Raw genomic sequence first — 24,446 nt, 5'->3', positions numbered from 1 at the left:
GAATCTGAAGAGTTTTGCATTTCATTGGATCTTATGCTCTGCAGACTTAAAGCAAACCAACTCAGATGCACGTTGGATCAGATTAATTAATTCACTTTGTAACACACAACATATGCAGACTACATTTTTAGTAAATAAAAAAGCAGTATTTAGGTTTTTTTCTGGATTTTTATTCTGCTGTCCTACTTTACAGCCTTTTGGTAAGCATTTTGCCACTGGGATTTAATGAAAATTTGTCTCCCCCTTGTGGCCAATGCTGAAAAAATAAGTTCAAGTGCACCAGTTTACTACAGAATCTTAGTAATTCGATTCTTTGATTGTGAAAATGAACTCTGGTGCGACTGCTCTGTTAGTGTAGTTTGAATAAGTGTGAACGCTGCCGTCCAGACCCTGCTGTGCATCAAACAAGCGCTTCCAAACAAACTCTGGTGCGGTTCGGCTGAAATATGAACGTGACACGGACCAAAGACATCTAAACGAACCAAAAACAGGACGTGATGTCACAAACTGAGACCCTAAAAATGACAGAATGCTCAAGCATATCTGGTTCTTCTCATCATAGGAGCTACACTTCACAGTTCTGAGTCGGAAATGCATCTCCTTGCAGTAGATCTTTGTTTGTGGGAAACGGAGGAATTCCTGGTGCTGTTTTCTAAACTCTTCATGATTTCTCAGCTTGTAAATATAGCATCATATGCACGCACATACAACCAGCGTGTTTAGCCCAGCACACAGCATTGTTTTGGATGTTCAATAAGTTCCATTGTAAAATATGGCCTAAATGTATTATTTTCTATTTTGGTCTGAACCAAAAGAACAGAACTACAAGTGTGAACACACCCGTAAACAACAAATTTGCTCACCATAATTTTCATTCAAGGTTAATTATTGTGTACAGAGAAACAGTTGGGACAAAGCAAGACCTTGACTGGGCCAAATGTTTTCAAAATCAATAAGAATCAAACCACTTTTAACACATTTTAATCCATAAGAAAAAGACTCCAGCTCCATCATAGAAGCCATCTGCAACCATTTGACTGACACCACTTTCTTAAAATTGGCAAAAAGGCTCAAAGTATAATGGATTTGCAATGTTCATGTGCTAAAATAAATGATAGTGTTAAAACACTGCTGACGCATTTTAAACGGCTCAAAAATAAATAAATAAAAACCCTCAGTAAGGGTTTTCCTCAAAACACAGATCAGAGGTGTACTGAAATGGGAGTGATTTCGATTTACTTTATTTTTTATTCCTGGAATTTTCTGACGTCTTCGGGGAGGTTTTACACGTGCTAGATTGGATAAAACAGCACAGATGGGCCAACTAAAAAGAGCACATCAAATATTAACTTGAGGATAGTAAACAGAACTCTGGCGGTGGGTATCAAAGGCTTGTGTTCTTCCCTCTTCATGTTATGATAGTTGAGGCAGAGCAGAGGCGGGATTTCGGTCTTAATTCCCTTGAGTGAGATAAGATTTTTCTAAAACACCTCTATTGAAGACAGCAGGGAAAGCAGAGAGAGCAAGTCAACTGTGGAGAGCAGGAGGTGGTCTTACCGTAGTGTGCTTGGAAGGCCTGGGGTTTGACTACCTGACTGCAGTGGCTGCACATGACCAGGTAGAAGTCATCCTGTGCAGGACATTGGCCAAAGATGGGCATGTCTGCGAAAACACACACAAACACTCATTAGCAGGTCAAAAAGGAAACAAAAGTTTCGTGCTCTTCAGACAAGCAGGCGATTTGAACAACGCAGTTACACATGTAGCTACTTGCATGACTGTAGAAGCTAATATTGTTAATCTGCTTATTAGAAAAACCTTACAATGTAAGACAAATGAATAAATATGGCTTTTCATATCAGCTGACAGAATAATAATAACCTTTTTTTTTTTTTTGCTTTGCTTTGAAGAATCAAACAAATTGAATAAAAGATGTTTTAACAAGTAATATTTTCTTTTTCAAATAGAGTAATAAAGACATCAAAAACTGATAATTGATCAGTGTATTAATTCAAATATAAAAATGTAAATAAATGACAAAATGACAAATAAATAAACAAATAAACTGTTTATTATTGTTTAAAAGTTTAGTTTAGTTAATGAGATTACATTTTTAAAAAGCGTTTAAAGCAAATGGACAGAATTTGCTGAAATTTCAGTGTTTTATCAATATACTGTTCGCTACACTACTGTTCAAAAGTTTGGGGTTGGTACATTTTTTTTAATTAATACTTTTCTAATACTATTCAGCAAGGATACATTAAATTTATCAAAAGCGACTGTAATGATGACATTCACAATGTTACAAAATATTTCTTTTACAATGCTTCTTTTTGAATTTTCTATTCATCAAAGAATCTCGAAAAAATGCATCACAGTTTCAACAAAAAAAATTAAGCAGCACAATTGTTTTGATAACGCTGATAATAAGAAATGTTTCTTGAGAAGCAAATCAGCATATATAAGAATGATTTCTGAAGAATCATGTGACACTGAAGACTTAAGTAATGATGCTGAAAATTCAGCTTTGCCATCACAGGAATAAATTACATTTTAAAATATTTGAATATTTGATTTTAAATTGCAACAATATTTCACAATATTTTTTTTTTACTGTATTTCCGGTCAAATAAATGCAGCCTCTTAAGAGACTTATTCAAAAACCTTACAGATCCCAAACTTTTGAACAGTAGTGTACAATTAACAACATTTTTAAACATGAAGTAAACTTAACTCTACTGTATATTACAGATCAAATTTATTTGGGTTGCATGTTCTTGTGCAGCTTTCACTTTCATTGTGGAAAGACAGATGACTTCCTGCTGGAATCACGTCACTGCTGATTAGGACTCGCGAAGTAAATGAGTGTAAGATACATGTAGAATCTAACCTAACCAGTGAATGGAGCCTGAACTGAATCTGCCATCAGATTACACACACACAAAATAACCAAGTTAACTTGTTTTCACAAAGCACACCGTTAATAAACAGTGTCTATCCACCACACTGTCAACGGCCCAGTTCAGCTGAGGCCACCCAGGCCATTCAGGGGACGTTCCGGGAAAAGCGTATGGGTGAGTTCACGCAGTACAGACGGTCACTTGCAGCAGCGCTACTCTGTTTTCATAAGAAAGGAAACAAATAAGTGATAAGGGATAGCCGGCTACTGTGCCAGCGTTTCAAAGGTTGCCCGAGGAGGGGGTCCTCTGGCAAGCGAGGTGTGTGGGAGAGCCAGTGAGGAAAAGAGTAATTGAGTGGGAGAACGAGGAGAGGAAAGAAAGTAAGATTGCAGATTAAGAGTGGCAGTTGTAAAGCAGTGAAATCTGCAAGGCCAAATGATTATAAACCAAGTTGAGGAGAGCCGTACAGTAGGTGGCATTTGGCTTTGGATTCATACTTTCAGAAAGTGCCCTGAATTGACAGCAGAGTTTGTGGTAAAAAGTCTACCCAAACCACACAAATAACTGCACTGAAAATAGATGAAAGCAGTTGAAAAAAATAAGGAAAGAAAGAAAATGGCTTCTATTCTTAGCTATTTAGCAAGGACATGCTCCAAATGCAAACTACCTGTTTCGGACACTCTGGGAAAAATCTAAAATACTTGACCTGACCTGAGGTCAGCAACATGCAAATGACCATTTTCTAACAAAACAGATTGTATGCTGAACCAGGGGAAAAAAACATTATTTGTTTATGGGCAAAACATTAAAATAATCGGCGAGATTTGAAAACGGCACCAAAGCCACTGTAAATGTCATTCTTCGAATATAGTCACACCTATAGCCGTTTATTTTTTAATTCACATTTAAAAATGTAAATAATCACATTTAAAACACTAATAATACACTCATTTTTAATGCAAATGGACAAAGAAAAGTACATTTTAAATTCTTCATGAAAATGCCATTTAAATGTTTTCTCAATATCATGCTTGTTACATTCATTTGTTGCATAACTATTGTATATTACAGATCAAACGTGTTAATCTTTTCCACACAATGAAACTTCTTGAGATCCTGGCTAATGCTACAAAATCAGAGATCCGGTGGTTTGAATTCAGATGCGTGTCTGTCTTTTTGAAAAAAATGCAACAACATCAGTTATATATGATAACGTTAAAAATGGGTTTTGAATCATGGCCTAGAAGCTGACATGTTGAGTCATGGTGCTAATGCCGGAGATGTGGGTTCGATTTTGACTTCTTTTTTTATAGAATAATATTAAGAAAAATTCGATAAGATCCATTTTTCACCATGTTGTTGAGAATGTTTTGTGTGAAACATGGCTTAGCAGTTGACATGATGAGCCTTGGAGCTCATGCAAGAGATGTGGGTTTAATTCTGGCTTTTCAAACTATTAATTAAAAATGCTACAATATCAGATTTTCACCATGGCGTTGAGAATGTGTTTGGGATATAAAGGCCTAGCAGTTGCAGGATGAGTCTTGGTGCTCATGCAGGAGATGCGAATTTGTTTCCGGCTTGTGTCCTTTTTTGAACTATTTGTTAAAAAATGCCACAAGATCAGTTATTCTCAATGTGTTTGGGATGATGCCCTTGATGCCCATGCAGCAAATGTGGGTTTGAGTCTGGCTTGCATTCTCTCTCTTAAAATAACACGTCTCCGACCAACTTTCACTGGGATAGATATTGAAATGCACTGACAATACATCTTCACATTTAACTTGCAACACCTTTTGTAAAGACTTCATAAACATAAACCAAAGGGGTAAACGAGCAGCAAGCATTATATTCAGAAGTGTTTTGCCGGCTGAAGATGTGGAGCTCAGAGAGGCACTAACTGTCCATTAGTCTGAGAGCCAAGAGGTTAATTAGTGTGAGTGATTAAGAGAGGGGACAGGAGCAGCGCTGTTACCGCTGTTCCACTGCAGCTCCTTCACACAGAGACACAAGGACACTCCAAAAAACATCACTGCCTGAAAAGATGACATCGAGTCGCCAGCGTCACCTGGGCGTACCTGTGTTGCTCTCACAGTAATCACTGCAAATCAGGACAATAGCCTCTTCAGAAATTCACAAAAGATCAAGAAGAAGATATCCAGGGCTAGGGTTTTGATCCAGTTATTCTGATTCAAGATGTTTGCAAACCTAAATCTTGTTATCTTTTCAGAGAAATACTAATATATGGCGCACTGACATTCCATTATTAATCTAATTAAATGTGTGAGTTGCTGCCTTATATAGTATGTCTGTTATAACTGCGTCCAAGTAACCAAACCAGTTTGGTCATGTTCAATTAAATGACTACATAACACATCATTAAAAAACTGCTCCCTTTTAATCTCTAAAAACATCACTGTGCGAGTGCAACTGAATTGTATTCATTTCCAAACAAAATTCAAAAGTTGAAGCGTGATCTGATGACAAAAGGTCAAACAGGCAAAATGAAAATCACTTGATCAAATATCAGTCTATGCTTTTAGGTGTATGTTAAACATCATTATGTTACATTTATGAACATTTAGCTTGCTAATACATTTCCTTTCAAACATTATGGTCTAGATTGTTTAATGTTTTTGAAAGAGGTCTTTTAGGCTACGTTTACACGGAAACGATCTGAAGAGAAAACGCAAAAGTGATCACTTTTTATTCTGCGTTTAGACGAGTGTTATGGGGGGGAAATCTGCGTGCATACGGTGACACAAAAGTGTGTGAAATTCAATGTAGCACTCCAGGCGGCTAGGTGGCAATGTGAAGCACTGATCGGTGCCTTCACTGTCTAGCAGACTTTTGCGTTTTTATCGTTTAGACGGAAACGCGACGGTGGAGCGTTTTTAAGATTTCCACTCTGGAGGGTGGTTTCACTTTTTTGCGTTTTTAAGCCCCAAAAACGCCGTCGCCGTCTAAACGAAAGGCACATCTGATAAAATATTTTTACGTTTTCACCCGCGAGCGTTCTCGTGTAAACAGGGCCTTAGGCTCACCAAGGCAAAATAAAGTAAAAACAGTGATATTGTGAAATATTGTTACGATTTAAAATAACGCTTTTCTATTTTAATATATTTTAATTATTAAAGGGATACTCCACTTTAAAATGAAAATTCTGTAATCATTTACTCACCCTCATGTTGTTTCAAACCTGTATGAATTTCTTTCTTCTGCTGAACACAAAGGAAGATATTTAGAAGAATATCAGTAACCAGACAGTTTTTGGTACCATTGACTTCCATAGTATATATTTTATCCTACTATGGAAGTCAATGGTACCAAAAACTGTCTGGTTACTGACATTCTTCTAAATATCTTCCTTTCTGTTCAGCAGAAAAAAGAAATTCATACAGGTTTGAAACAACATGAGGGTGAGTAAATGATGACAGAATTTTCATTTTAAAGTGGAGTATCCCTTTAAATATAATTTATTCCTGTGATGGCAAAACTGAATTTTCAGCGTTATTTCTCGAGTCTTCAGTGTCACATGATCCTTCAGAAATCATTCTAATATGCTGATTTGGTGCTCAATAAAGATTTTTTATTATTATCAATGTTGTAAACACTTGAGCATCTTAATACAGTGCCTTGCAAAAGTATTCGTACCCCTTCATTTATTTTAAACATTTTGTTATGTTGTTGCCTTATTTAAAACTACTTTAAATTACTTTTTCACATCAATCTACACTCCATACACCATAATGACAAAGTAAAAAACTGATGAAATAAGCACATTGCATAAGTATTCAAACCCTTAACTCAGTACTTAGTTAAAGCACCTTTATAGCCTAAAGTCTTTTTGGGTATGATGCGACAAGCTTTGCATTTGGCGTTTTTCTGCCGTTCTTCTCCTCAGATCCTCTTAAGCCATGTAGGGTTGGATGGGGACTTTCGGTGGACAGACATTTTTAGGTTTCTCCAGAGATGTTCGAGTGGGTTCAAGCCCAGGCACTGGCTGGGCCACTCAAGGACATTCACAGAGTTGTCCATAAGACACTCTTGCATTGTATTAGCTGTGTGCTTAGGGTCATTGTCCTGTTGAAAGGTGAACCTTCTGTCCTGTCTGACGTTCTGAATGCTCTGGACTAGGTTTTCATTAAGTCTAACTCTATATTTTGCAGCACTGAGCTTTCTTTCTACTCTGACGAGTCCCTGCTGCTGAAAACACCCCCACAATATGAATGTGAAAAAAAAGGGGTACAAATACTTTTTTTTTTTTGTAGGATTCTTTGGTGAATAGAAAGTTGAAATATGTTTTTGCAAGAATGTAAAAAGTCTTTACTGTCAGTTATGATTAATCAAAGTCTTCCTTTCTGAAGTATTTATTTCTTTAATTAAAAGTAATAATAATAATAATCTTAAAAATAATACATAATAATCTTTCCGACACCAAACATCTGACTGGTATATACATACTCGCACTCCAGATCATTAAAACTAGTGCTGTAAATTTAACTCATTAATTTAATACAGTTGATTATATAAAAAATATTTACCTTAATTTGACATGGCCTCTCAAAAATGATTTTGAAAAAAACATTAAGATGTGACAACAGCCAAAGTCTGTCTGTCAGATGCATACATATGCCTGACATATTTCTGTATGTTTTAAGAATCATCTTATATTCTATACAAATGTTGGGGATTTTTCTCAGCAGATATTCAAAGCCTGAGTCATATGAGTGGGCAAGGTATATTTAAATTGTCAGAATAAGTACTTCTACACTAGGCAACATCTCCATATTTTACGCACATTTAAATTATACAAATGCACACAGGTAGAACACACAGATAGTGACTCATTCAGAGTAGCCTCAAAGGTTACATGCTATATGTTTAAGAGAGAAACCATCAGCAGTACGTGTCCTTTAAAAATTCTAAATGAGCTTTCTGGCGTAACAATGAAATAAAACCTGAGCCTCAGCGCTCCTCCGGATATCAGTCCCAACATTAGACAACAACATGCTTATGACAGCATATCCGAGATGCAGACAGGATACGCTCGCTCCAACAGAGGCGGGTTGACTTGACATTAAAACCAGATATTCTAGTGTCTTCTAATCATATGTCTCAGGTCTGAGAGGAAGTGGAGGACAGACAGAATGTGCTGAAAGAGAGAGAACAGAGATGCGGACGGAAGCGATGGATATGAAAATGGAGGGAGAAAAAGGAAGAGAAAAAGATATTGTGACAAAGCGAGAGAGACAGAGATAGCGATAAGGTGAGGGAGAGACGAGAGAGAGAGAGAGAGAGAGAGAGAGAGAGAGAGAGAGAGAGAGAGAGAGAGAGAGAGAGAGAGAGAGAGAGAGAGAGAGAGAGAGAGAGAGAGAGAGAGAGAGTGTGAGTGTATAATTTGACCATCCCCTTTACTGTCATTGATAAATGATCTAGGTAGAGAAGCTCTTAGAAGCCCAGTGCACGAACACACTCGGAGGTTTAACTCCACGCCTGGTGTGTCTGCGTTTCCACCCCTCTCGCTTTTCCCCATCTGATGAAGAGCTGCAAGATCCTCACCACACATCTCTCCATTCAATCACCTTTCACTGATCATCGTACGGCAGTCGTGCAAGTGTGAAATCGAGTGTTTCACAGTTTTTAATGTGTGTTTACCAGCTTCTGGGGGTCTTTCAGATCCTGCTGGTTTAGGTGTTTTTTGGTTTGGTAATCATTCTTTAGTTACTGATGGAAATGAGGACTGGTAATCTTAAATACCCAAAACTGGCTCCCCATTGGCCTGTTAAACCTGTTGCTGCCTTATGTTAAACTACTTTAAATTACTTTTTCACATCAATCTACACTCCATACACCATAATGACAAAGTAAAAAACAGATTTGTGAAATAAGCACATTGCATAAGTATTCAAACCCTTAACTCAGTACTTAGTTAAAGCACCTTTACAGCCTCAAGTCTTTTTGGGTATGATGCGACAAGCTTTGCACATCTGCATTTGGCGTTTTTCTGCCGTTCTTCTTCTCAGATCCTCTTAAGCCATGTAGGGTTGGATGGGGACCTTCGGTGGGCAGACATTTTTAGGTTTCTCCAGAGATGTTCGAGTGGGTTCAAGCACAGGCACTGGCTGGGCCACTCAAGGACATTCACAGAGTTGTCAAACCACTCTTGCATTGTATTAGCTGTGTGCTTAGGGTCATTGTCCTGTTGAAAGATGAACCTTCTGTCCTGTCTGAGGTTCTGAATGCTCTGTCTGGACTAGGTTTTCATTAAGTCTAACTTTATATTTTGCTGCATTGAGCTTTCCTTCTATTCTGACGAGTCCCGCAGTCCCTGCTGCTGAAAACACCCCCACAGTATGATGCTGCTACCACCACACTTTACTGTTGGGATGGTATTGTGCAGGTTTACTACATACATGATGCTTGGAACTGAGGTTCATCAGACCAGAGAATATTGTTTCTCACAGTCTGAGAGAGTTAGGTGCTTTTTTGTAAATTCCAAGTGGGTTTTCATTTGTCGATATGACTAAAAAAAAATTCTTCACAGTAACGATATATATCACAATATAGATATGTTTGCTTTTAATAAGATTATGATTTTTTTTTTTTACAATTCTTAATAAAATTCTTGATAAAGAAAGAGTAAAGAAAACAAGCTACAATAGAACAAAGGCATTAATGAAACTGACCTACCTAAAAAACTTCAAGCACTAGAAAATCAAATGTATAAAAAAACTATGCACAGTCTGTAACGTGTAAATTAGATATACATTTATTCTTAATAAAGTCAGAAAAGTGATTCAGCCAAGAGTGGTGAGAGATTTCACTTTTTTGTTTGATTAGCATTAATAATGACAGCAGGTAAATTTGGATGATGTCACTTTACTCATGCGTGTTCTTTCTCAACTGTTTACGTTCACTGAAGACATAAATGACTCTGTTTACTTGTAAATACATGGTCACATTGACACATCGGTATGTGCATTTAACCATTCAAGCCCAATTAGTTGTCAAGCCCAATTAATTAAATCACTTGTTTTTAAACCACAAGGCTTAAAAACGTATGCAAATTCTAAGCTTTCATGACCATGCAGCACAGCAACATCATGTGAGTGTAACATCGAGAGATAAAATAGTCCAAAATCTCTACCGGTTGACAAATTTCTTTGTCATTATGGTGTATGGAGTGTAGATTAATGTGGGGGAAAAGTAATTTAAAGTAGATTAACATAAGGCAGCAAACAAGGGTTTGAATACTTTTGCAAGCCACTGTGAAATGGTTTCTACAAAATATTAATACATTAAAATTCTAAAACATGACTGCATACCAAATCAGCATATGAGAATGATTTCTGAATAATCATGTGGCGCTAAAGAGTGGAGTACTGTCTGCTGAAAATTCAGTTTTGCCATCTAAGAAATAAATGAAATAAAAAAGAATTACAATAGAATAAATTATAATACTATTTTACAATATTACTGTTTTTACTGAATTATTAACTAAATAAATGCAGCCTTGGTGAGCATAAGAGACCCATTTTAAAAATCTAACCAATCCCCAAACTTTGAAACGGTAGTGTACGTGCATGAATTGACAAAATGTTCTGTTCTAAATATATAATCAAAATAACTGTTACATACAGTAGATGTTTATGATGGCACGAAGACAGACAATTAAATGTATATCTTTGTTCAAATGCATTCTCAAAACTACAAGCAAAACTTAAAGGTTGTTTGTTTGTCATAGTCACTGATGTTAGTAACATAGTAACATGGTCGGTTTTGGTTATGTCATCCTTCTTCTCTCAAGTGAGTCGCAAATGGGTAATAAAGAGCCCAATTACAACTTCTGGCCTCCATTGCCTTTTAAACATTTACGACCAAGTAAGTTGGATTTTTACTAATCTCAGGGCAGTTCTGCAGTTTGTGAGAGATTGTCAAGAATAGGAATTAGTGACGCTAGTTACATTAGTTCTTTAAATAATACATTTAGAGCTTTTTAATAAGCTGTCTAAAACAGAACATTTACACAAAATTATGGCTAAAAATGGAAACTGTACGACAGGCTCGCTTCTCAGTCAAATAGCAGCAACATTGGATCAGTATTAATATCTCTAATTATCATTCAAGGAAAACTGAAACGTGAAAATCAATTTTTATAATATTCTTCTATGTACCTGTCTTTGTTTTAAATTACTGCTGCGAGGGACTCGTGCAAACTTCAAAATTGGAAAATGAACTGGGTTTCTCTGGGATAGTGTCATTCACAGATTCAGTTTCAGCTGAAAACCAAAAGCTGTACAAGCTTTAAAGAGACAGTTCACCATAATTTAATCAAGTCTTACCAAACCCATATGAATTTCTTTCTTCTGCGCAACAATAAAATATATATTTTTTTAACAAATGGAAGTCAATGATTTTTTTAATGGTATATTAAAAACAGTGATAACATAGCAAAAATGACTATATTGTGATTATTAAATAGTATTTATTATTAATAAAAGAATTGGAGAAAAAGATGCATCATGATGCATCCGAGAATAGTTTTATAATCCAATCGTTATCGTTACCCTCTGAATCATAATCGAATCGTATCATGAGACAAATTCTATTTGGAACAACAGAGTAAATGATGACAGAATTTTAGTGTGAACTGTCCCTTTAATCATTATTATATTATAATATATTATATTAAATAGATGTGAATTTTTAAAGGATATTTTCCTTCTCATTTTTTTTCCTTGCTTGGACCATCCTGCGGCCCAGTTCCTGACTATACAATAACACATGGTGCTCTTAAGGTAAGGTATAGGCTAGAAGCAATAATTTCCACATCTACAGCACAACATAAGCTGCTTTCAATACATCCAGTAACGCATAAATATTTCAGGCGTAGACCAAGCTGAAATTGAAACTACAACTTTCATAAAGATGTGTTCAAGACTTTGAGTTTACTCTGACCTGAGAACAGTTATGCTTAAAATAAATCAGAATTTAGATAGAAAACACTAATTAAAGCATAACATTAAGGCGAAAGGTGTTGTTTTTCATCTTGCGCAACCCAAAAGGTTGACATATCTGACAGATTCCTGTGCGACGTCTTTGAGTCTTCCAATTTACTCTAAACTGTGCAATGGAGCAGCGGTGCACATAATGTTTGTCAATGCAAATGTCCTGTTAGGTAAGTGACAGGTACAGTATCTCACACTTCCTATACTGAAAGAAAAATAGAGAAAAAGAGCCCTCGTGATGACATGTTTATTAACTTCATGGCAACTTAGGACAAAGCTAAGATCTACTAGAATTATCTAAATCAAAGCGATTCAAAAGTAATATATTTACAAACAGGCATGACAGTAATTGCAAGGTGTCCTCTACTTTGTATGGATCATTATATGCTAGTTATACATGTTTAATCAACGAAAAGGATTTAAAAATATGATCGACAACTACCTTGACCATTATACATGTAAATGATACCGCTGTCACTTTTATTCATTTAAATCTAAGTAAGGGATAATATACAGACATGCAGTCATTATCACAAAATAAACAGGGTGATCAGGACCTCAATGTGAAGCAGCTAGTTAACAAATCAATAATAAATTAAATAACTACTCCTTTAGATTATTTTAAGACAAAAAGACTGCAGTGTCCATGAACACTGAAGACAATCTCTGAATGGTGTCAGAGTCTTGAAAAACCTGTCTGTGATTATGTTGTCTGACTGTAAAATCTAAGAGTCAAATTTACTAAATGAGTTAATTTTACTCAAATATTTAAGTTAATTGTACTTAATAGGAAAAAAAGTTATGTGAACTCAATGATTATATTAAACTGAACGAGTTACCACAAATTTCTAGTTCCTGGCATGCTTTGTTCCTGACTGTTAAAGTAGAGCAAGTTTAAATTAAAAAGTTAAGATGAAGTGTTATTTTATGGGTTTGTGGAGAGGGAGAGATCTGTTAGTGTTTAATGTTCTGTTATGTTGGAATTAAAGAGTTTCTGGTATGTCTGAGTTTTTGGGCGTTATCACTGTGCCTAAGAGTAGGGCCTGTATATCAAGTAGAGGATTGACCAAATCACATTGGGCCTCATTCATAAAACATGCATACGCACAAAGATTTGAACTTAGTACGCTAAAATCCACATTCATATTTGACGTGGAAAAGTGCTTAGCGCCACGTCAGGGTCTAAGCAGATGTACACACTTTTCCTTGTGGCATAAAGTCGGAGTACTGCAGGTATTTGGGAATCTAAGTAATTCTTTCTGCTTGCCATTAACTTAAGTTAAGGATTTGGACATTGACTGGTGATCTTTTATATGTTAATTACATTAATTAGGGGGCGTTTACAAGGTGGAGATTTGAAACCATTCAGCTGTGCACAATTTCAGGATAATTTGCGTTTTATAGATTTCACATCTGGAAGAGAGGTTTTTGTGCTTGCGTTCATTCTCTGAATCACACGTATGCACATTGGAGAAATGATCGTAAGATCACATGTAGGATGGTGTTATCACAACATTTTATAAATGAGGCCGATTAAGACTATATACTGCTTTATTTAAAAAGCAATGGCTGTGCACACTTCCGCACAGTGAGGCTGAATGGCAAGCAATGGCAAGCAATTTAATTAATTATTACATACAGTATTTAAGTGAATTTATTGTTTAATTTAAGAAATACTCTCTTTATGTGGACTCAATAAATATTAGTTTTAAAACTTAAATGGTTTAAGGCAATTGGTTTACTCAAACGGTTTGAGTTTCTGTAATTTGTTTGGGTTTTACAGTCCACTTATCAGGTAAATAAATACATGGGCATGAAACATTGAACTTGTATTTAAATGGCGTCAGTAGTAGTGTAGTTTTAGAGGACGCAGAGAAACAGAATTATTTCCTGGATAAATTGTCCCTTATACAGAGAAATATTTGACTAATCATAATCTAAATATTCCATAGAGATGTGTAATAAATAAGTATAATTCAGCATACAATCCAGACTGCGTAACTCTGACATTTAAATACATTTAAATACAAAACAAAATGTGTGACTAGTGTAAACTTATTCAAATATAGTACGCTTGCAGGTTTCTATTCAAATGTTATAATGGTGTCTGAACACATTTGAAACATTTCAAGCACGACAATTACGAGTATATAGCATGTATTCTACTTTTAAAATCTTTTAATTTCACCTCCAACTCACAAGTGCTAACATGCAGCCCAGACATGTATGTCTAATGTTTCTATAGAACAATCTATGTAAACACACGCATTAAAAAGCTAGTTTCTAACACTTTTGACTATCGTAAGAGCAGAGTTTTCAGGGACAGTTCTGTCAAAAGTCAGCCGCACTTGTTTCACAGTGAACCGGTGCGTGAAAAGTGTGGACACACCACCAAAACAAAAACACACCTTTGACCAGAGAAAGCAACACTACTCACCGTCTCTGCAGAGTCTCATGGCTTCGCGATTTTTCCCGCACTCTTTCAAACTTTCTTCCAATTCTGTACCTGAGGAAGCAATTTGGGTCGTGTTACATAAATAGTTACACTTGCTGGCTTGTTCTCGCGTTTCTTAATATTTCAAAACTGCACGCAGTCGGGCAAACGCTCGCGATCTGACGCGGCTGCCCGCTGAAACGCAATGGCCGACGGCGGCCGATCAACTCACCGTCGCTCCCGTAGAGTTTCACAGCATCGACCCAGCTGCTCCAAGGCTGTCCCAGCATTATTTCAGGACTAGGCAGGGATCTGCGCTCCGCAACAGTCGCCATTGCTGTGGAGGCTTCTCCCCGCTGGAGCTGTGTCTGCTGCTGCTTCAGCCTGGCCGCTCTGCGCTGCTGCTGCTCCCCCCTGACGTCATCATCGGCCCTTTCCGACATTCTTTCCGCTACAATGTAACAACACAGCAATGAGCCGAGCGGATTCCTTCAATGAATGACATTGAGCCGAACGCGCGATTCATTCACTAGCTCACTAGCTCGCGAGCTCGATCGTCTTTCTTCCCCCCCTGCACGAGACGGCGTGTTTCGAAACATACGTTAAGAGTAGATTACGGAGATAAAAGTTTTAAGCACGACCTCAAAACTTGCTTTCACTGACGGGTTTCATCGGAATGTTTACCTTATTATACTGTCACACATATTAAAACGTATATCTTAATTATGTTTTTTAATTGTAATTATATAATAAAAAAAAAAAACACGACTCAACGGACTTGGAACTTCCCCATTCTCTTGATATTGACGCCCCTAAATTTAAGACATGACAATAAGAAAACATGTTACTAGGCAAATTAAATCCACATCTTTTTTCCAAGAAAAAAAAAAAGACACCTATTCCTTTGTATGACTTTCTTTGGCCTACAAAAACAAAATGCTAAACAATCTAATCCCACTGAGCAAATTTACTTTCGATTTTGAAGGGTCTAAAAATGTTGTTTATGTAGCTTATTTTATACAGCGTTATCAAATATAACTAAAAGTGCATACTGCCTTGATTTCATGTGAACATTTTTGTGTAAATAGTCACGACTAGAGCCGTTTAATTTCAGTGTGTCCCTCTGAAAGGAATCATGTAAAACAGTTCATACAGATACCACTACCATATCTGATACATAATTATACTTAAATAGTCTATTTTAATTGTATTATTAAGATTGATTTTTCATATAAAACTTGATCAGAAAACATGTAAACATGTCCATGGTCACATTTGTGACCAGTAGGAAACTCAGAGCCCCATTTTATTTATTTGCATCATAAATTGTTACATTAATAAAGCATAAAAGTAAAAAGAAATGTGCTTTTATGCATGGATTACCATTTGCCCACAATTGCTTGATAGTGAAATAAAACATTAAATAATCATTGTTTGTTTGGTCTTAATGAGCAATTTGAGAAATATTTGACTCTCTAGTTTCCCCCGGTGGCAATTGTGACAAGAAATAAATCACATAATTTATTAAACTATTTGTGTGTTTTTTTTCCAATGCATGCAGTTTGTTACATTGGGCAATCCAAGGAGCAAAACGCGTGTTCACTTAAAAAATTGGGGATTAAAGAGGTTAAAACAATAGTGCACATGGCAAACAATGGAGAGACGTCTACATGACAGGTTGCCAGGCCATTTCAAAGACAGCCAGAAATTAATCATTTGATGCACTGAGCATCAAATACTGAGTAATTTGACATTTTCAACAGTCATTTATCCAAAGAACAGTTTGACTCAGTTGCATGAACCGGCATTGCTGCAATTCTTTACCAAACTTTCACAAACAGTACCTGGTTGATAATTAAAGTTAGAGGTAGTTAAAGACTGTTATAAAGTATATAAATATGCGTGCTCTAAATTGAATGTACTCTGATCAGCCACAAGTTATGAATTACATTTTGGAGCACAGGCATTAGCAAATAATTTCTAGGCTATACTTAGCCATTTCTCCTCTTGCGAGAATGTGTCTCTCATACACAATCAAATATGTCTGGGACAATTCATCTAGAATAAGAACAGATAGAGGCAAACATGTTTTAATCAGATGCAAAATAGCTTTAAGCTGATTTTGTGATTTATGCAGTCAAATTACAAGTCAGCTGGTTAATTGTAAAAATGTACTGCAAAAATGTTTTAATTAACAGTATTTACTCTGTTTCACCATGAAAATCATCACATAATTTACATCCTAATTGTATATGACTTTCTTCTTTCAGCCAAAAGCTTTTATATCCAATCGGAGTTATATTAAAAAAAATCCTGGCACTTCCAGCTTTATATTGGCAGTGAATGGTAAAAAAAATTTGAAGCCCAAAAAAGCACATCCATCCATCATAAAAGTAATCCATACGGGTTAATAAAGGCCTTCTGAAGCGAAGCGATGCATTTTTGTAATAAAAATATCCGTAATTCTAACTTTGTAGATGGTAATTACTAGCTTCCAGTAAAGTTGGTCCGAGTTCCGGCATATGATGTAGGATGTAGGAGTAGCGTAAGCTTAGGTGAGACTAGACGCGGTTCAAACAAATAGGGCTGGGCAACAAACTCAAGCTCCTCCGACATTTCTCTTTAAAAATTCTAATTTTAGACTTCTAATTCATGACCGATGTTTTGTTTTGCTCTTTCCTCTGCCTTTCCGTGTTCGTCAACACATCATGCGTCAGGTCAGAGTTGACTCTTCCACCTGACTCGCATATGGCCGTAACCGGAAGCCAGTGAATATAGTTGATAAAGTTATAAATATGGATATTTGTCTTACAAAAGGCCTTTGCTGTATGGATTACTTTTATGATGGATGGATGTGCTTTTTTGGGCTTAAAAAATGGTACCATTCACTCCCATTATAAAGCTTGGAAGAGCCAGGATATTTTTAATATAACTCAGTTTGTGTTTGGCTGAAAGAAGAAAGTCATGTACACCTAGGATGGCTTGAGGGTGAGTAAATTAGGGGATAATTTTTGGGTGAACTAACCCTTTACGTGTATTCAAACTTGTTTCCACTGTGAAAATATAAGAGGACTAGTCCTTAAAGGTCCCATGGCATGGGTTATTTTATTATTTTATAATGTTTCCTGGGGTGCCCTTATAATGTTAGTATGTTTTTTAGATCAAAAATTGTCATCATTTTGAAATAAAAGGTATTTTTCCTAGCCTGATTTTAGCCTGAACGCTCTGTTTGAAGGGGCGTGTCTGCTGTGAGACTTCAGTGTAAACGCCCACTGCTGTGATTGGCTGACATGCTTGCTTATGAAATAGCTAGCATTACATGTGGAACTCTCTCGAAAACTTTTACTATTACAGCTTTTATAGGTTTTTACTATTACAGCTATCGAGATTAACGAATCGTGTGAAGTTTTTAAAGTATTTAGATCTATTCCCATCACATAAAAGGTTGCAGTGATGAGCATTGAGCAGATTGCAGTCTGTTGATCGCGTGAATAAAGATCTTATCATTGCTCTCACTAATGCTTTCTTTCACCAATGCAAACATGAGGTAAATACAGTAAGAGCTTCGTTGTGCAGCGTAACAGCGTCATTGATTTCATAACGAGTTTTGGCAAGTGTCCAGATAAACTTGCGCTGTGTGATTGACAGCTTGGGCGATTGGAAAGGGATTGTTCTTTGATCGCTTTCTGTATATATTTTAATCACAGTTTAAATAAGATTATTTTCATCCCACTAAGAGAAACGACGTGAAGTTGATCGTTTAGTCACTGGCTTGATTTATTTGTACATCTGTACAATTCATTTGTACAGATGTACAAATAATTCATTTGTACATCCAAACACTAAGCAACTGCCATGCTTCGCTTGTTTGCAAGCCATGATGTATCTCGAGAAAAAAACAATATCACGCACGCGCAGTTCATTTTCTCATGGGCGGGCCAAATTCTCTTTGCGGGCAAAGCAGAGAAAGAGGAGCTAACCTTTCCCCTTATGACGACATAAGGGGAAGATTCCAGATTCGCCCGTCTGAGCTTTCATTTTCTCAAAGTCGAAGCAGGATACCCAGGGCTTGGTTTACACCTATCACAATTTCTAGCCACTGGGGGACCATAGGCAGGCTAGGGGAACTCATTTTAATGTTAAAAAACCTCAAAGTGAAATTTTCATGCCATGGGACCTTTAAGGTCCGTTCACATCAAGCACAATAACAATAAAGATAACTATATTATAGGGGTGTAACAATACATTGTGTCACAATATATCACAATACAAAAAAACAACAACAATATGTATTGTGGATAGTGACAATCTGCATTGTGCATAGCTCACCCAAAATGAAAATTACTGTGTGAGAAAAAATTCCAAGTTTACAGAGTTTTAGTGTCAGTACTAGATTAAACTACTATATAATGTTGAATATAATGTATAATAATGCAATGGGGAAATTTGTGGGTCCTGATAATGCCAAATGTCTTATGTTACCAGTAAAAAGTGGCCTACATTATTTGAAATATATCAAGACAGTGACAGAGTGCAAGCATATTCGTCTAAAATAATTCTGTATTTTCATGATTATTTTTATTCTAGTGTCACCATTGTCCTGTGCATTGGGTTACCAGCACCAATTCAAAGCCTATTCATTTTCACCCCCAAAGTAATACCAAATGTAGCATTTTAATCAATCAATCAATGCATTTTTTGTTAACCTTTTACCATATGTCTTGGAGTTTCGCAATAATATTGTATCGTAAGTTCAGTATCGTGATATATATCGAATCATGACATGAGGGTATCGTTACACCCTAACTATATTAGCGTAAACACCAGTGGACGATATCGTTCTGTTTATTCTAAGTGCATGCATGTCTGTCACTTTAAATGCTTGAGCTCATTACAGCAGGATGGATTCTAATTGGCTGTCAATGTTTTTATCATTCATCAGCTGGATAAAATCATTCTGAAAGTGATTCCAACGATACTGTTTCTCTGTGCCGTTATTGTTATAGCTTGATATTGAGAACGATTTTTAGAACTATATCTTTATCGTTATCTTTATAGTTATCGTCCTTGGTATGAACGGACCTTTACTGTAATTATGTAATAATGAATCTATTAACAATTCACTACCATAGCCCATTAAAGACATAGTAATATCTGCTATGACTTCAAAATTAGCTAAACAAATTCTGTAACTACACAATTAATCTGATAGGTTTGATAAAAATAAAACCCTAGAGTGAAATTGTGTTCATACGTTTGTTAACACATCATACCTTGTCAAAAGTAAAAATTGGAACAAAACTGGTCAAGTCAGTAGATCCTCATCAGCTTTGGTGATTCCAGACTGCCACACAAGCTAGTGAGGGAATCTGCAGAAAGGAAACAGAGGAAAGGCTTGTTAGCAGCATTGTTTCCATACTCAGTGTGTACTAATCACAGTTTAGGGAATTGGCCATTTGTTTTTTGACTAACCCAATCTCAAGGGAAAACATAACTATTTTACCAGGTGGCAATTTCGTATAAAATTCATATGATGTGAAGCGTACAAAATTTGGAATATTTTTAGAAAAAAGTAAGCATGAGGATCATTCCCTAACAGCCACTGGGTGGGGAGTAAGCAGATTGTACATAAACGTTAGACAACAATTTGCCAAAACGTAAAATAGCTGTGAACTGCCATGAGACTGTGTTGTTTTTAACAGAGGAGCCTTCCTGACCTAAGGCCAACAGAATCTTACTGTTGCTTTCTTTACAGTTTTTTACTAGCTCAAGCTTAAGGAGGAGCCCGTCGCTACAGAGTAATCCAATCCAATAACGACTATCCCCGGCTAACCATCTGAGAGCCCTTCAGTTGACAGCCTGATAATCCGTCTCAGGGATATAAGGAACTAGTGAAAATGTTTTGACTTTCTTGCATATGCTCAGTTCAACATCAAATTCATAACCTAATTAACTTACATGAAATCAGCAGAATTTGAAAAAAAATGAAAAATGTTTCTGGTAAGCCATTACAATACATATTTGAATCAGTTATAAGGAAATAACACATAAACAAACAGCATCATTCTAATGTTAACTGAATGACTATTAGCCTGTTGTCAATGGAAGGTGATGAATGCATTACGCATCAACTGTTCAGGGAAACGGAGGCTGATTTATGACTTATGATGAGATGTTCTTTGTTATGTCAAAGATTTCCCCTACAGTGTTTCTACCAATCAACAGAACTATGAAAGATCTTTCCGTTTTCAGTGCTAACTCCCACTCTATGTCAACATAGAGTTACACTAAAAACAATTAATATTCCAAATTTAACATGCACAGCTAAAGCCGTTACATACAAAGCTTGTTTGTTCCAATACATTTGAACTACTGTGAAAACAGCATGAGCCATCAGAGATTTTAATTTGAAGAAATAGTCCATCTGTTGTGTAAATACATTTCATTTTAAAATCATTAGTCATTCATGTAGTTGCCATTAGATTTATTATTTAATCATTTATTTGTCATTTTATGTTTGTATATTTTATAATACTATATTTCCTTTCTATTGTTGTTTAATCTTATGATTGTGTGGTTCAAGGGATTTTTGTCTTTATGAGTAAGAGATGAGAGAATGTCTTCATTTCAAGGTTTTAAACGTCACATGACGTAAACGCTTCTGCTTTGGTATAATTACACTTGTTGAATTTGTACTGGTCAGACATAGTCCGAGCACTGAACATACACAACTAACATTATTCAATAAACTCTTCTTTTTCGTCTCCTTCTGCGGATAGGAAACTTGGATATCAGACAATACTTGCTTTAGACAGGTTTTACTGGTTTTGGACACCAAAGAAAAAATTTCTTTTGACAGGAGCCGGGGTGGGATCTGATATATTTCTGACGTGGAGATCCATCGGATCTAATATTTTGCTACAGTATTTATTGATCATTGTTAATGTTAGTTAACACAAATGCAACTGTTCATTGTTAGTTCATGTTAGTGCAGGTCCATTAAATAATATAATATTAACAGAAACAATTTTTGATTTTAAGCATGTATTAGTAGATGTTAAAGCTGCAGTCCGTAGTTTTTCCTCTTTGTCGCCATCTCTGTTCGAAATCTGCAATTGCAGTTATTCGCGGAATTATCAACTTTATGTGGGTTGTGCCCGGTTGTGCCTCGGCACGGCACATTGCGGATGAATCCAATGTTTTGAGGAGAATGTGCGGCTGTCAGTCACCGCGCCGGTGTGGATACTGTCATTCAAATCACAGATTCTACTTTTTGGAAGTATGACCAACATAAGAATTTACACCGGAAAATGTCATCTGAACAAGTAACATCCATTTTTGTTCTGACCAACTAAGGGAAAAAAAGCATTGCAGTAAATCGCGCTGATTAAATCTAACGTTTGCTTTTCATATCACGTCAAACCGTGCAAATTATACTTTGTTCTCAAATTGTTAATGTTAACAACATCAGCATTGCGTGACTACATTTAATGCCCTTTCGATATTTTATCCTTGTTTTCGCATGAGCCCGGTTGCAGTCTCTTTTTTTCTGTAGCCAGTCCGATGTCCGAAGTCTTTCGAGTTTTACAACGGGTGAATCTCCAGTTGTCACTGGTGATTGTCGTTTGAACCTTTCTGGATCCGCCATCAAATTGATAAGTTTAATTATATCAAGTGCTGTGAGAAAAGGCTATAAATCTCCACCTCCAACATCCTCACACGCAACATAGCCTACTAGCCGAGACACCTTCTTTATGTGTACAGATGTGAAGTAATGACGCAAAGACATGCTCGAATTTCCCGCGGAAATCCACCAGTACCACTGGAATTAAAAACATTATTACAAGCTTATCGTTTTGAATTGAGCTAAGGCAAGCAGATAGTTTTGAACACTGGCTGGTTATGTACTTGCTCAAAAATTTATTTTGGATCATTTTTAACCCAAAAAAGTTACGGACTGCAGCTTTAAAGAACATGAACTAAGGTTACTATCAGTTTTAGAAGCATTTTTCATTGTTAGTTCATGTTTACTAATGTAGTTAGCAAATGTTATCAAATTAAACCTTATTGTAAAGTGTTACTGAAAATATATACACAGCCAACAATTTTATTACATGTAGCCTGTATGTGTGTGTGAGTGTGTTCTGAAAACACCCCTGCTCTTCCCGTCCTCAATGATGCCCCTTTTGTGTAAAGTTTCATTTACAACTTTAAAAGCCATGAGCCCTTCTGTCAAACGTCATGTCCTTAAAGTTGTATAAGTGTTTTGCTAATGTTTCCACACTTATGTCTCCATTAATTCCTTGCCCTGTCCACTAGTTCGCGTCCACTATGCAACTTCAAAAATGAGCAAGTGCACTTGGGAAAGTGAAAGCAATAATGGCGAGATCCACAAGTCATTAGAAATGCTCCTACAACAAGTTTTCTACAAGGACTAAACATAGCGGGTTTGTCGTCGGTGGGAAACGAACAAAGTAAACTTGACTATTACATCACCAAAATAAAATGTTACACACATAAGAGGGGGAGGGGGGACGGCAGCAGGTTTAGCTTCCTCGCTAACTGAGCAGCTGAGCCATTGGTGGCACTGCTGTAGCATGCAACTGGCTAACTGGCAGAACAGACATTAGCAGCTGATCTCGATGTCATCATTGTTCTCTTACCAATGCCCTGGACTTCAGAGGTCCCGGTGGAGTGCCAGAGAGAACAAAGGCGCAGGCTTTAGGGTGTATTGAAAATGAAGATCAGTTCAAAGAGCGAGTGCAGTGCTCAGTGACTGTGGAGGTCTTCACCAGGTGCTTCCATGTCTGTTTACCAGGCAGCATTCTGGGACAAGAACGTCACTAGCTGACTCCAGCAGCACGCATGCACCGAGCACGCCTGTCACTGGACAGGATGGTGGTGTGTCAAAAACTAGAGCGCTGCCTGCCTAGACAGCATTTCTGGGCGTCGTACGCGCGCTTGTTACGTTCCTGTGCGTGTTTGTGAGTCATTTGAGCAGTTGGGACGCTTTCACAACAGCTTTTCGAGCGTCTCAGACGCGCCCTTGGTGCCCAAATAGGCTTTGTAAGTAGGTAACGTTAGCTCACTGGGTTTTGAAACGCAGCCTGCTACTGCACTTCGCTATAACGTTAGATCACTATCAAACTGCATACATATGGAGAACGAAAACACACAACTCAGAGACACATGCAGCCGAAACAACTTTAAAATGACTTTGGCAATCTAATAACGAGAAAAAGAAAAAAACTTGCGGTTTATGGATATACTGTATCGATTAGTGAATCTTTTGAGTCGGATCTTTACTTTTAAGTTGAACCGGTTCACAAAGACTCGTTGAACCGAGACACGTTTCGGATATGAACCGATGAGTGAACATCAAAACGGTTTCAGCCAAGAGATGTGAATAAATTGTGGTATTTTCTAATGTAAATAAATATTTTATTTATACAGTTATATCATTTCAAGTATAAAGAAAATTATTGTTATAAATATGTTGATTAGGCCTATCATTGTGTTTTTTACTCTCTGTAGTATTGTACTATTTTAGTCAAATAGGGCTTATATTTTTAAATATATATTTATATTTTACAAATGTTATTTTGTTCATTTATTTAGTTGAATTAATTAATTAATTTTAATTAGTTTATTATTAATTTGAATGTATTTGTTAATTAAATGCATTTGCGCACAATTTATTTGTTTAGTTAGGTAAATTAAAATGTATTTATTACAATTACTTTATTATTTAATTGAATATATTTGTTTATTTAGGTACTCGGTTGAATCTTTTTTTGTATTTTTTTGTCTAAACTTTTCCACGGACCCGCTAGCATTCCCTTGTGACCCCCTAGGGGTCCCCAATTTAAAAAACCCTGTTCTGAATTATGCTTTTATGAGCTGAATTATGGCTACAGAAAACTAAACTGATGTAATGATGTAAGAAATGCTATATTTTCTTCTTTTTTTAACAGTTCTTTAAAATGAACTATTCTTATCAACCTATTCGCCTAAGTCGGACCTACCCTACCACCTCTGTCAAAAACTACTAAACTGAATGCTACCTAAAGACGTACAGCGTTTCTGGAAGACATGCTAATG

The 24,446-nt window shown here is 36.5% G+C and overlaps 1 protein-coding gene across 1 annotated transcript in view; it reads right to left on the bottom strand.

Moving 5' to 3' along the window:
- The window catches only part of atxn7 (ataxin 7), a 38,601-nt gene extending 15,417 nt beyond the window's left edge, over window positions 1-23,184 (bottom strand). Inside the window, exons 1-5 of the mRNA XM_084100738.1 lie at window positions 23,009-23,184; window positions 19,619-19,714; window positions 14,578-14,796; window positions 14,349-14,417; window positions 1,558-1,662 (exon numbers count right to left, since the gene is read on the bottom strand). Of these exons, the coding sequence (XP_083956864.1) occupies window positions 1,558-1,662; window positions 14,349-14,417; window positions 14,578-14,788 (385 nt within the window). The 5' untranslated portion in view covers window positions 14,789-14,796; window positions 19,619-19,714; window positions 23,009-23,184. The remainder of the gene's footprint in view (window positions 1-1,557; window positions 1,663-14,348; window positions 14,418-14,577; window positions 14,797-19,618; window positions 19,715-23,008) is intronic.
- Window positions 23,185-24,446: the final 1,262 nt, after the last annotated feature.

Source organism: Abramis brama (genome assembly GCF_963993115.1).
Source record: "Abramis brama genome assembly, chromosome: 23".
NCBI lineage: Eukaryota > Metazoa > Chordata > Actinopteri > Cypriniformes > Leuciscidae > Abramis > Abramis brama.
This window is presented reverse-complemented; position numbering and strand designations above follow the sequence as displayed.